General features: G+C 37.9%; 1 protein-coding gene and 1 pseudogene across 1 annotated transcript; both read right to left on the bottom strand.

The window, feature by feature from the left end:
* Positions 1–1,643: 1,643 nt before the first annotated feature.
* On the bottom strand, positions 1,644–2,262 carry LOC149024777 (HMG-Y-related protein A-like; annotated as a pseudogene).
* A 2,602-nt stretch (positions 2,263–4,864) lies between these two features.
* LOC149024778 (cysteine-rich receptor-like protein kinase 43) lies at positions 4,865–8,852 on the bottom strand. Its single transcript, XM_089144985.1, has 6 exons — positions 8,530–8,852; positions 8,270–8,409; positions 7,941–8,151; positions 6,230–6,464; positions 5,984–6,134; positions 4,865–5,898 (listed from the first exon to the last, which is right to left on the bottom strand). Exons 1-6 carry the CDS (start codon positions 8,585–8,587, stop codon positions 5,335–5,337), a joined length of 1,359 nt encoding a protein of 452 aa, XP_089001111.1. The 5' UTR covers positions 8,588–8,852; the 3' UTR covers positions 4,865–5,334.
* Between the last annotated feature and the right edge of the window lie 3,604 nt (positions 8,853–12,456).

Here is a 12,456-nt window from a genome sequence, read left to right on the forward strand (position 1 = left end):
TGATAAACTCCGCTGGTGCTTGTGGATTTAATGGCACAAGAAGAGGGATACCTTTTGCTGCTCGCCAGCTCTTATCTCTTTTTGAAGGAGGCCAAAAAATAAAGATAAAGACATGAAAAAGTCAAAAAATTTTTTTCTTTCGGTTTTAATTATTCTAATTTTTTCTTGATTCATGATCATAAGTAAAATGATTAATTGATTAAATAGTTATCTTATTGAGATTTGATCATAAGCTAATATGTAGCTCAAGGGTTTTAACTCTAATTTAATTTATAAATGAAGAATTACTAGATTTATTTAAAGCCTTTATTTAGTTTTAACTTAAAATTTGACTTAAAAAGGGATGTACACAATTACACATTTATAAGAGAATGAATATAGGAGTCATATGAGATATCAAAAAGTAGCAAGGAAGTCAATTGAGGTTCTTTCACTAGAGAGAATCTAGGATAAGAGTCATAAACAAAATAGAAGCTGAATAGGAGAGAAGTTAAGAGGGAAAAGACTTAAGGAAGAATTAAGAATATAAAGGGAAAATATTATAAAGAGAGGATAAGAAGAGCAAAGTGTGAGGGAAATCATTCCCTTGATCCAAATTTGTGAGAAGAAGAAGAAAAAGAGAAAGGAGAATAAGAAGAATAATATTTGAGATATGTCTTTTTCCTTTTATGTTTAAGATCAAAGTATCGCATTCGTTGAGTTTAGAATTAATTGACCAAACAAGGGGTGATGTTAGGCTTTGATTTCCTATAGGGTGTGGACTGATTCAATTGTTTCATGGGAGAACAACTGTATCTCTTAAGCCGCACATAATTATGACTTGAAACTTTATAGAGTTATGACTTATGGATGAATCTCTCCAACAAATCTGGGATTGACATAATCTCACTTGATAGGGTAACAAAATGCTGCAAGTTGGACTGGAATGGTAATCTCAATAATCTAAACCCTGATTTTGGAGAAATCATAACTGGGGGTTTTAAACATGATTCTAGCATGAAAATTTCAAAATATGGTCTACTATGTCACTAAATTTTAGAGAACCTTAAAATCGAAAATCTTAGTGAGCCGAAGCTCTGGAACACTAGCTTTAGTTTTTAAAGCTAATTATGTTGACTCTTGAATTGGATTAGGCTTTGGGAAACAAACTTCAGAATTTGAATTAGCTGAGAACCTAGTGGCTTCTACTATGCCAAGTAAGTAAACCTACTATACTCATACGGACTATATAGTAGATACTATGATTGATGTGGCTCGAAACAATACATGATTGAGCCTCAATGACTTATGGTGAGAATGTTCCAATAGATTGGATGAAATGCTTTATGCTCGAAAGCAGTACTTGTGGACTTATAGTGTGATGATACACAAATACACAATCTGAAATAAGAGTTTGATTGCTATACATGAGTTCCAAAAAGAACCTCAAGATCACCATTAAATTAGTCTCTCAGAAGTTTTAACAACAGAAGCTCCATAATGGGCATGCTATTACAGACCCACAACACATCCTAATGAAAACACTCAACAAAAATAAAATAAAATTGGGAAAAAAAAAAAATCAGGAAATTGAAAACTACGAAACCTTAATCAAAACCCGTCGAAACAAACGAAACTCTCACTTTAGGTGGCCTTCCTGAGGTCTAGAGGCCCCTGTCCTTGTCGCCGGTGCGGAGCCCCACCTGTTTCGCCTTCTTGGGTGGCCTTCCACGGGGCTCTCCACAGAGGAGACTTTTAGGCGTTGGAGCGGCGTTAGGGGTCCCTAGGCTGGGCGGGGGCGACCTCTTGGCCTGGGCGGAGAAGCAACATGGCCAGGCAGCAAAAGGAACTATAGGCTTTGGTGGACGACCACGGCCACGCTTTGGAGGAGCATTAGGGCTAGGCCGCATGCAATTATTCTTCGCCAACACTAAATCGCCACTCTCTTTCAACCTGTTGAGGTGGATTGAGAGCAAATCTGAGTGCCCCCGCAGGCAGATCTGCGTATTGTGACTCAATGTACTTGGAAATCGCCGACTTGTTCGATCCATTCTTGTCGTTCAAGGCAGCGATAGCTGCAAAGATCATCTGAAAGCAGCAAAAATGAACAAACCCATATGATTTTCAAACCCATTAAACTCACAACATGCAAGAAAAGAATTGTGTAGAAGAAGAAGAAGAAAAATGTAATAGTCTGGTTCAAGAGGGAAAAAGTTTCTGAGGAAGCCAGCTTACCTCTGGGTACTGAGGAAGTGAAGGTTTATTCACCTCTTCCGTAGCCATGGGAAGTTGACCCCAGAGAACCAACAAGCCTACAGATACAGCTACAACAACTACAGGAACAGGGGAGAGAGAGAGAGAGAGAACGAACCTGATGAAGATAAAGGAGAAGTCTGAAGGGATTTAAAAGGGGGTGATTTTGGGATAACATCGAATGGAAAAAGCAGTAGCATCAATGGCTGGGGATGGCTAGAATCTATTTTGATCGGAGCGTCTATATTTAACATAACCACTTCCACAGATTGCTGGCGTGTAAAGGTTGGTCTATCTTTCCATATGCGAAATGCCAAAAGTAACCTTTAGTCGAAGATGAACAAATTCAAAATCGCAAAACCATGTGCCATCAATGGTACTTAAGTTCTTTTTTTTTTTGGTGAAAACACTTGAGTCGCACATATAAGCCCAAATCTTCTTCTTCATCAAGTAAATCTACATCGTCTGATCTGCCATAGATTGGGTTGGACCGTTGTTGACCTCCAGATTGATTTCTTGAGAATCAATCTAGACCAGATTTGTCTTTTGACTCTAAGTTGAGTGTGGAGTGGGCCCACGTGACGATCCTGGTTTTGTTTTCTAACAATGTGGGGACCATTTGATGTCCACGACAACGTTGTCGGAAAATTGGAGCTTCTACTAACCTTCCCCAATTTCTTTTTGGACAATTTAATTTTTTTTTTTTATTTTTGTGGGGGTGATGAGGCGTGGGGGGACAACCCCCACGTAATGCCGGCGGCCGGGGGGGCGAAACCCCGCGCGCCGGTGGGGGCTGTCCCGCCTTTACTAACCTTCCCAATTTCATCAACTACCGCAACTCCCCAGAGCAGTGAGGAAGCTGAAAACAGTCAAATAAAATTTCAACTTGAGAGGAATCAGGCTTCTTTTTCGCGTTCTGATTGGTTCAATTTATGAAGCAAACCCACTCCAATGCCAAATGTTAGTATTTAACTAATATATCAACAAAACTTCAAAAACTTATGGAGCAAGTTAAGCTATGCGAAATTCTTTAATCTATCTTATCTTATACTAGGCTGCTAGAATAAATCTTATTAGATATATAATTTGATAATCATTTATGATTTATATAAAATTGAGTCAATTTTTGCTAGTTTCTATTCTGTGGTTGATGGATGTTTTGATGTCTATCCCTCTTATTGATTGTCTCGACAATAATAACATGACCACATCATTCGAGTTTGCAATCCCACCACAAGATATTTGCCAAAAGAGGAAATGGTCCATTTGGATGATGGTAATAGTTAAGGAGCCTCATTATTCTTTCTATAGATGTAGAGCATTTATAACCCTAAATAAGTGTCGCACAACAATGCAAGAAAACTTTATTCACATCAATTTTGCAAGTCGGACCCACCTTCACACATGGCCTACTTTTGGTATACGGGCAAGTTTGTATCAACCCAACTATAAAGGTAGGCGGATGAGTGGATGGCTTGCCAAGGTGGAGAGCTTCTATATGATTGAGTAATTGGAAGGGGGAAAAAAAAATATATATATATATATATATATATATATATATATATATATATATATAATTTTTTTGCATTATTTTTATGTTTATATATGAAAGAACAACATAGCAACAAAAGCTAAACTTGCTAAGGGATACATAATCTTAATATCCGTTTGATAACCCACAAAAAAACAGTTTTTAGTATTTATTGCTTAAAGAAACAGAAAAATTGGCTAAAAAAGTTTGTGAGAACAGTTTTTTTGGCATGATTTTTGCAACATGATCTTGTGAAAATTTATGCTTCTCAAAACACTTTCAAAGCAATAACTATTTATTGTTGAGCACAAGCTAGAAGGAGTATTTATGAAATTTGGCACTCTTAAAATATCAACATGCTAAAATCTTCTCAATACATTGATAAGGCTCTTTCATGTTTGACAGAAAGAGGATGAGAGTTGGAGTTTGAAGTCCAATTTAGAATTAGAGTAAAGCAATATGAAAGATAATTCAGACACCTATAGATGTTATTTATACTTATAGAAACAAGTTTTATCAAATATCTAAAAAAGTATTTTTGCTTCCAAAAGCATTGGAACTGTTTTAGTACTTGGAGAGTTATCAAATGAGTCATTAGTTTTTCAAATTTCAGCAATCTTTAAATTTTTTTTGATTTGCTATCCTCCTTTGCAGCTTATTTGAGAAATTGTAACGACACAAATTTATCTCAATTATAGATAGAACACCCTTTCGTCTTCTGACATATATTTGCTCAACAACTGTATATGTACTTAAAACATACAATTCAAAGTGTGTGAAAAAGGAAAGAAATGGTTTTCTAGCATTGAAAAATAAAACTTTAAGAACATCAACATACAACACTGTGAAGTGTATTTAAGTCTTAATATGTTTTTTTTCTGCATTATCAGGAGGAGGGGGAAAATCAGTGTCAAATTCATGTAACATATAGGTAATGATGCCATAAGAAAGCGCTTCCCTGTATACTAATTAAGCATAATTTTTTTTGGGGGGTAACCCACTAATTAATCGTACTTGAAAACCTTAATTGGTCCCTCAAATTTCCTTATTAATTGATGCAACATAGAATTTAGATCGATCATTGGAATTTGGGGTGTAAAGTTCTGGGGACCATTGGAATTTGGGTTTAAGTTGTTTAGGCCCAAGACACCTTTGCGTCAGTCTACACAGATGGAAATCATGCCCACGCCATGGGCCAACTCCAAAAGCTTGGTGTTTTCACAGAGGACCCTCCAAGCTTTTTCTTCTTCTACTACTTCTAGTTCCCCTGAATACTTCAGAATTCTGATAGTGATAGTGTGATCGATACAACTGTTCTCTGTCAAAGTTGTCCTCTTTCGAATTCATGCATTACGAAAAACACTATATTTTAGCACAAATCAAAGAATCACAGCTGAGAGCCACTATCATTAATTTTTTTTTCCAGTGGGCGAACAGATCAAATTTACAGAAAGATAAGAAGAAATAAGAATAGACAAAACAAGCATGGGGAGATTCTACAGTTTCTCATTATATGATACATGGAGATGAAACAAAATCTACCCAAAACGTTAGATGCCGGCTACCCTTAATTACTTCATGGGACTCTTCCCGTAAGAACGTAATTTGGGGCTACTGGGAGGAGACATGGTGGTTGATGTTGTCCGAATTGTGTCGGAGGAGTAATCTCTGGATGAACCAACTCCACTGGAAGAACCGGCCCCGGACGAAGAAGCAACGTGCGATCCGTGATAGTGAGTTACCCTATGACCTCCAGAACCGTGATAGTGCACTCTGCCATGCTCGCTTGTGGGATTAGATGTCCTATTAGTTGACGACGTCGATGAAAATGTGTTGGAATACTCTTCAGAAGATCCACCACCACCACCACCACTGGAAGAGGTGGCGTGGGGTCTACGAGACCTTCTATACCTAGAACCAGGATTGCCTGGTCTGCCGGGTTCCTCGATCTGTTGGCCTGGTTTCTTTGATAGCATCACCACCACCCGACGCATCGACGGTCTTGCCTTTGGGTCGCCTTGTGTGCATAGTAAACCGATTTGTATACACATTGCCACTACTTCAGCCGCCGCGGTTGATTGTAGCATTGGGTCCATCACGTCCAAGCTTCGACCTTTCTTGTAATGCTTCCATACCTACAACGTACGTACGTACCCATGATCATGAGTTTCACAGAGACGTTTTAACAAACAGATGGAGAGAAAACTGTTAACAACATACCCATTCGAGTAGGTTGAGGCAATCTGGATCGGCGTTGAAGGTGGAGTTCTTCTGCCCACTGATCAACTCTAGAATCACCACACCATAGCTGTACACATCTGCCTTCACCGACAACTGCCCATGCATCAAGTACTCCGGTGCCATGTATCCACTGAAAACACCCACATAGAGAGAGAGAGATTAATAAAACATCTATAAAGAAGGAAGAAATTGAAATTTAAGAAGAGAAGAGAAAAGAAAACACACTTGGTGCCTGCGACGCGAGTGTTGATGTGGGTGGCATCCTCAGGGTAGAGGCGGGCCATGCCGAAGTCAGCAATCTTTGGGACCCACTTGTCGTCAAGAAGAATATTACTTGCTTTTATATCCCTGTGTATTATCACGCTGTGCGCGTCTTCATGCAGGTATAGCAATCCTTTTGCTACACCCGTTATCACGTCGTACCTTCTCTGCCAATCCAATTCCACCCTCCCCCTCACATCTGCATTAAGTTCAACACGATAAGTTTCGAAATTTAAAAATGGCAATTAGATATTTAGACAGACAAAAGAAAGAAAATGGAATTTCCATTTTCTTGTGCTACAGCCTACAGGCAGTTTGAAAGCGGCGTGAAACCACAAGGTCAAAGTCAAAACTCGTACCATCGTACGAAATTTAAACTGTCGGATGATTCCTCCCTAACCCAAGTTATCTAACGGCAGAGAAGAGAAGGAGACCAGAAGGGAGCAAGCAAATATAAACTAATCTGGAACTTTTTTTTCTAGAGGAAAACAGGTCAATAGTCAAAAAGCAGTTGCAGAAGGGACCACTCATCTATACACTGACGTGCAGACACCTAAGGCTTTCCAACCTGGCATAATACACGACAACCGTGTGATGATATGACTAGTATTGCATTCACACACGTCATGATGGGGACCACATGAACTTGACGCGGCATAGAAATTCCCTCCAATTACTACAGTGTTGCGTGAGCAATGATCTCCTACCACATCATGTCCACGTCAGCCATGAGCAAAAGAAAAAAAAAATTCTTGGCAAGCATCCGCCGTCCATATATCACAATTGTTTTTTGCTAAACGATATATCACCTACTAATATATATATATATATATATATATATATATGATTTCAAATTTATTTATAAATCATATAAAAAATTATAATTAAATTAAAAAATATATATAATTTATAAATAAACCTCAACCTTTCAATGTAATGTTAGGACACATGTCAGCATCTTCAAAAAAATGGATAGTCTCTTTCTTTATTGAAAATAGATAGACTATTTGGTTTTTCTACAGTTTTTTAGGAAAAACTCCGAAACCGAACTGATTCATATCCTAATTCCTAACCCCGTTGATCCCTAACATGGTGCACGTGATGCAGAGCCGTAGTTTTTTATAATTTTTATAATTTTTCTTAATTGACTGACTGACTGATTGATAAATTAGTGCCGGCGTAGATGTCTAATATGAGAGACGGGTCGGGTCATCCAATCTAATTAAGGGTAAGAAAGAAGAAGGAAACGATGGTGTGGCGTGAAATGTTTTAAAATACAATCTGGCAAAACAAATGTTGGAATCGCGTTCATATAGCAATTAGCAACATAACGAACTGGGTCCCACTTCCGAGACGCTCCCCCTCTCATCCGTGGAAGGCGTCGGTATATCCGCCGGAGGATGAAATGAGAAATGAGAAAAGGGAAATTTGGAAACGTAAAAAAACCACCGCCTTTGGACGAAAAAAAAAAAAAAAAAAAAAAAACCACCGACACTTGCAAGGTGAAGGGGGAAAGAATGATCAAATCTTCCTTAATCGATAATTTCCCAGAAATTACTTCTGGTTATAGATATAGATTTTCAGTGCCGATTTTCATAGATTCATGAAAATTGATGAAATGGAAATGGAAATGGAAATAGAAATAGAAAGAGAAAGGGGGATGGAGATTACTCACTGAAGAGAAGTTTGTCCAAGCTCTCATTAGAGACATATTCGTAGACCAGAAGCTTCTCTGTTTCGTGAGCACAGTAACCCAACAGATTCACGACGTTTCTATGCTGCACCTTTGCCAGTAGCTTAGCCTCGTTTGAGAACTCCTTCTTCCCTTGATTGGAGCTGTGCGATAGCCTCTTCACTGCTATATCTCTTCCATCTCCCAATTTCCCCTGTTTGTCATTCATTCACAACCATCAATGAGAATATATATATATGATTCTACGCTGAAATCAAAACCCGAATTCTCGAAATCAATCATCATACAAGTCAATTAAATAGACAAAAAACCTTATAAACAGGGCCAAATCCACCCTCCCCAAGCTTTTGATCCGAGTGAAAATTTCTGGTTGCTGCAACTAGGGCTTCTAGAGAGAATTGCTTCTGTTCCTTTGCGGCAATCTTCTCCAAGTCCTCAGACTCCGATGACTCTAATTAATTTGAAAAAGAAAAAGAAAAAGAAAAAAATCCTCAGAACCATTAGAGAGTACTGAATTCGAGATTAAGCAACAAGGAAAGAAAAGACAGGGTTTGGTTTTTCTGTTGTTTACCTTTAGTAGAATGCTGTTTGAAAGGCCACATATTGTGCAAGATTTTTGATGGTTTCATAGTCTTGTGTTAAGATCGATCGATTGGTGAAGATAACTGAAGACCCACATATAAATGTGTATTAGGTAAGAGGGTTGATAACTGGATTGACTGACGGTGTTTTCGTTCCTGGGTTCGTCTTAGGTACACTTGTAACGCAGGAGACGAATAGACGATTTGCTTTCCCTGAACCTCTCTCTCTCTCTCTCTCTTTCTCTGCGTGTTGCGTACACCTCCACACCTCTCTCTCTCTCTCTCTTGCTCGCGTTTGTGTGGTGCTTCTTCTTCTTCTTCTTCTTCTTCTTCTGGGGCTTTAAAACTATTTAAATTGCAATGTAAAACGAGTAAGAGAGGAGAGGAGAGAGCGCGCGTTGACCACTGTGACTAAGAAGAACTTCCGCGTTGTAGTACTCGGGTTTTATTTAATTTTCCCTAGAGATGAGAGATTTTTTTTTTTTTTTTTTTTTAAGGAAATTGTACTCACACCTAAAATAGAGACTCTATGGTATTCTTTTATGTTTAAAAAATACATAGGCCGCCAAAGGTGATATGTAAAAGCGGTTAAAGACCCAACTTCCTTAAGGGAGTTCTTGGGTTCGCACCCACTCAGCAGCATTAATATAAAGCTCCCCCCTGAGGAAGTAAATTATGATGCGTGCAAGCTGGCCCGGATGAACCTCAGTTCAAAATAAAAAAATACATAGGCATGATTTTGTTAGAACGATTAATGATATTATCACAAAGACTATTATACCCTTTTAATACATTTTATTTTCATTTACCAAAAAAGAAAAGACATTCTTCCATGTGTAAAGCTTATTGAGAAAATCCACTGGCCACCCCAAATGGAGGCCTTAAAGCACTTACACCCTACTTATGTTTAAAAAGGCACAAAGACTTTAAAATTGAATTTTCATTGGATATATTTGTCAAATTTATCACTGAAAACCTTTCAGACACTATTTATTATAAGGATATTTTTAAAAATAAATAGTAATTTAACTGTTTTCAGTGATAAATTTGACAAATATATCCAATGAAGATCTAATTTTAGGTCTTTGTGTTTTTTAAATATAAAGTGTGGTGTCAATGCTTTAAGACTTCCATTTTGGGGTGTCACTGTTTTAGACTTCCATTTTGGGGTGTCAATGCAATTTGCTCAAGCTTATTTGATGGAAACATTATTTTAAACCCCCCCATTTTGGTAAAGACATTTTTAGAATTAAAATAAAATAAAATAATGAATTAACTATTTTACTAACATAATTGACTAATGTATTTAATGAATTCGGGTGTCTGTGTTTTTTAAACATAAAGTGGATTGTCAGTAATAGTTGTCAGTACTTTAAAAACCTCCATTTTGGATTTTTTTTTTAAGGGGTAGCAATTAAAGATTATGTTGTCCATAGACGCTAAAACGATAAATGTGACCAAATCTCCTCAACCCTGAATCATGAATATCAAAACTTGAAACTAGAGAAAACTCATTCAGTATTTTTTTTCTTCTTCTTCTACTTCCCCCCCTTCTTACTTTGTGATTAAAGTTGAAAAGAGCAAAAATACTCAATTAATGATTTAAGGTTGAAAAGATAAAGGTCAAAGTGACATTTTTTTTTTTTGATAAAGCAAAGTGACATTTGATACTCAATTAAGGATTTTGGTATTAATATTTGATCCTTGCTCAGTTGCTCGTCAAGGGAGAATATTTAGATTTTTACCATTGAAGATAATAGAATTACTGATTACTTGATGAATGATCGAATTTATAATATTAGTCAACGTTGATGTTCTTAGAAGCTGTGAGTGATTCTACCTAAGAAAATTTTCAGATGCCTATAAGGTCTAATTCTTAAGTTCATATATAATATCCAAGTAAATTCAGAATGTTCGATCCAGTAATTGAATCGAGTCGGTTCGTATACATGTACATTCTACAAGAGTCTCAAACTATATCACTAATTAGCATCTATACAGCTATTTGTTAACTATTTGATCCACGTGTCATCATCATTGTTGTCCTTTTCAGTTAACTCCCTAATTTTTTTCAATTCATGAAAAGTAATCAGCCCCGATAGGTTTTTTTTTTTGGGGGTAATTTTAGGGATAAAAAGGCAAATTTTTGAAAGATAAAATGCTTGACTGCTTAAGTTTCAATGTTTTCTTTGACATAAATACATATATAGTGTGATTATCATAAATAAATAAATAAATATAGTGGATTCTATTCCCAAACTGCATGCCTTCAATGACCATAAATTTGAGTGGTTCACCAACCTTCCTCGCCATAGATATGAAGGCATTCTGTTCAGTAATATCACTTGGGATATCATGTAGCTACACCCAGAACTCACTGCTATCAAAAGACCATTCTTTCTCCTCATTCCATCTCTCCATGATCAAGAGATTCCTTGAAACAGTCCACGGGCCTTTCCTTGACACGTTTCTTATGTCCATCTCATGCTGGAAATGGAACATATATTGTTGATCAAGAGATTCCCTGATACAGTCCACGCCTCCACGGGCCTTCCCTTAACGCGTTCCTCATGTCCATCTAATGCTGGAAATGGAACATATATTGTCGTTCTTTCATGAGAGTTATCTCCACTGGATAGCAGGGGTTCCAGGCTCTTATCAGTCCTTCCACAGCCTGTTTTCGGTATTGTTTCTCTTCTAAAATGAGACCCACCAACGTGGTTTCCTTTTTGATTAAATTCTGTGTACCTTCTGTCAGTTGTAGGATGACTTCATTGTCAGATTCTTCATCTTCCTCCAAGGAGTCCGGATCAGCGACCCGTACGGGGGGCGCGGAAGGGGGCGGTCCCCCCGCTTCCTGACCACACCCATGGGGGCACGGTGGAAAAAACACTTTTGAAAAAAATAAAAAAAAGTTTTTTTTTTCACCAGTGGGACCCACTGATGTTTGTGGTCGGGAAGCCATGGGGGAGCACTCTGTGCTCCCTCGACGGGGAGAAGATCCGGATTCCCAAGAGAGTAGCAGCAATAGTATACTCATTAATGGTAGGTGGTGGGGGGGGGGGGGGGGAGAGGAACTCGGTTCACCTTGGGGATGGGACCAAGAGTGGATTATTCCTTCGGAGTGGGGATTGTGGAGGGCAAACAAACTGTGTCATGGGATTTTTCGGCTATTACCTAGGATTCATACATACAACGGAGTAAGTTCACGCATACAGTGCACTGTGGGAAGAGCAAGTGTCAAATATATGTAGAGCTTTCAACCAAGGAAAGATATTTCGCCCCAAGTTGCAATTAAAACCATGGAAGAGGCAGCTGGACATGTTTAACAAATAAATAAAGTAATGTAAAGTTTGAAAATATCCCTGCCAATTTGCCATCCTGCAAAACATCACTCACAGTCAATATTCACGTTTACCTTTAAATATATATATATATATAATAATTCCATGGTTCTCCTTGAACCACGGGCTCAATTGCAAATGTAAAAGTTAAAACTTCATCTTCATCACTTCATTCATCTTCGGTGATTTCTTCATAACTTTCTCTCTATGTATCTAAAAGTTGCAGGTGTAGCGTTCCGTTTTTCGCCAACTCGACGGAGTAGGATGAAGTTGTGAAACCACCAGCAGTTCTTCCATTTTGCTTCTCATTGTTGTTCTCTCTTCTGTTTCTTTCTCTTTTCTCTTTTCTTTCTTTCTTCTTCTTCTTTTCCTTCAACCCGGCGATTTTCGTTTGATTCACTGGAAAATCGTCGATTTTCGCTGATTTGCTGAAAAATTGTCGATTTTTCGGCAATATTTAAACAATATCGTTTCGCCCCTGTTTCCAGTTCGCCAAGGGGCGAAATATTGTCGAAATTCGGCAAAAAAAAGTTCCATGCTTTCAACCACGGAACGAAATATAGTTCGTTTCGC

Source organism: Hakea prostrata, chromosome 2 (genome assembly GCF_041222555.1).
Source record: "Hakea prostrata isolate BN-2017 chromosome 2, UWA_Hpros_2, whole genome shotgun sequence".
Classification (NCBI taxonomy): Eukaryota; Viridiplantae; Streptophyta; class Magnoliopsida; order Proteales; family Proteaceae; genus Hakea; species Hakea prostrata.

Coding starts and splice junctions, on each gene's coding strand:
- LOC149024778 (XM_089144985.1), bottom strand. CDS start 8,587: ATGAAACCATCAAAAATCTTGCACAATATGTGGCCTTTCAAACAGCAT. Junction 8,152..8,269: donor GATTTGGCCCTGTTTATAAG/GTTTTTTGTCTA, acceptor AATGACAAACAG/GGGAAATTGGGAGATGGAAG. Junction 6,465..7,940: donor CTTGGACAAACTTCTCTTCA/GTGAGTAATCTC, acceptor AACTTAATGCAG/ATGTGAGGGGGAGGGTGGAA.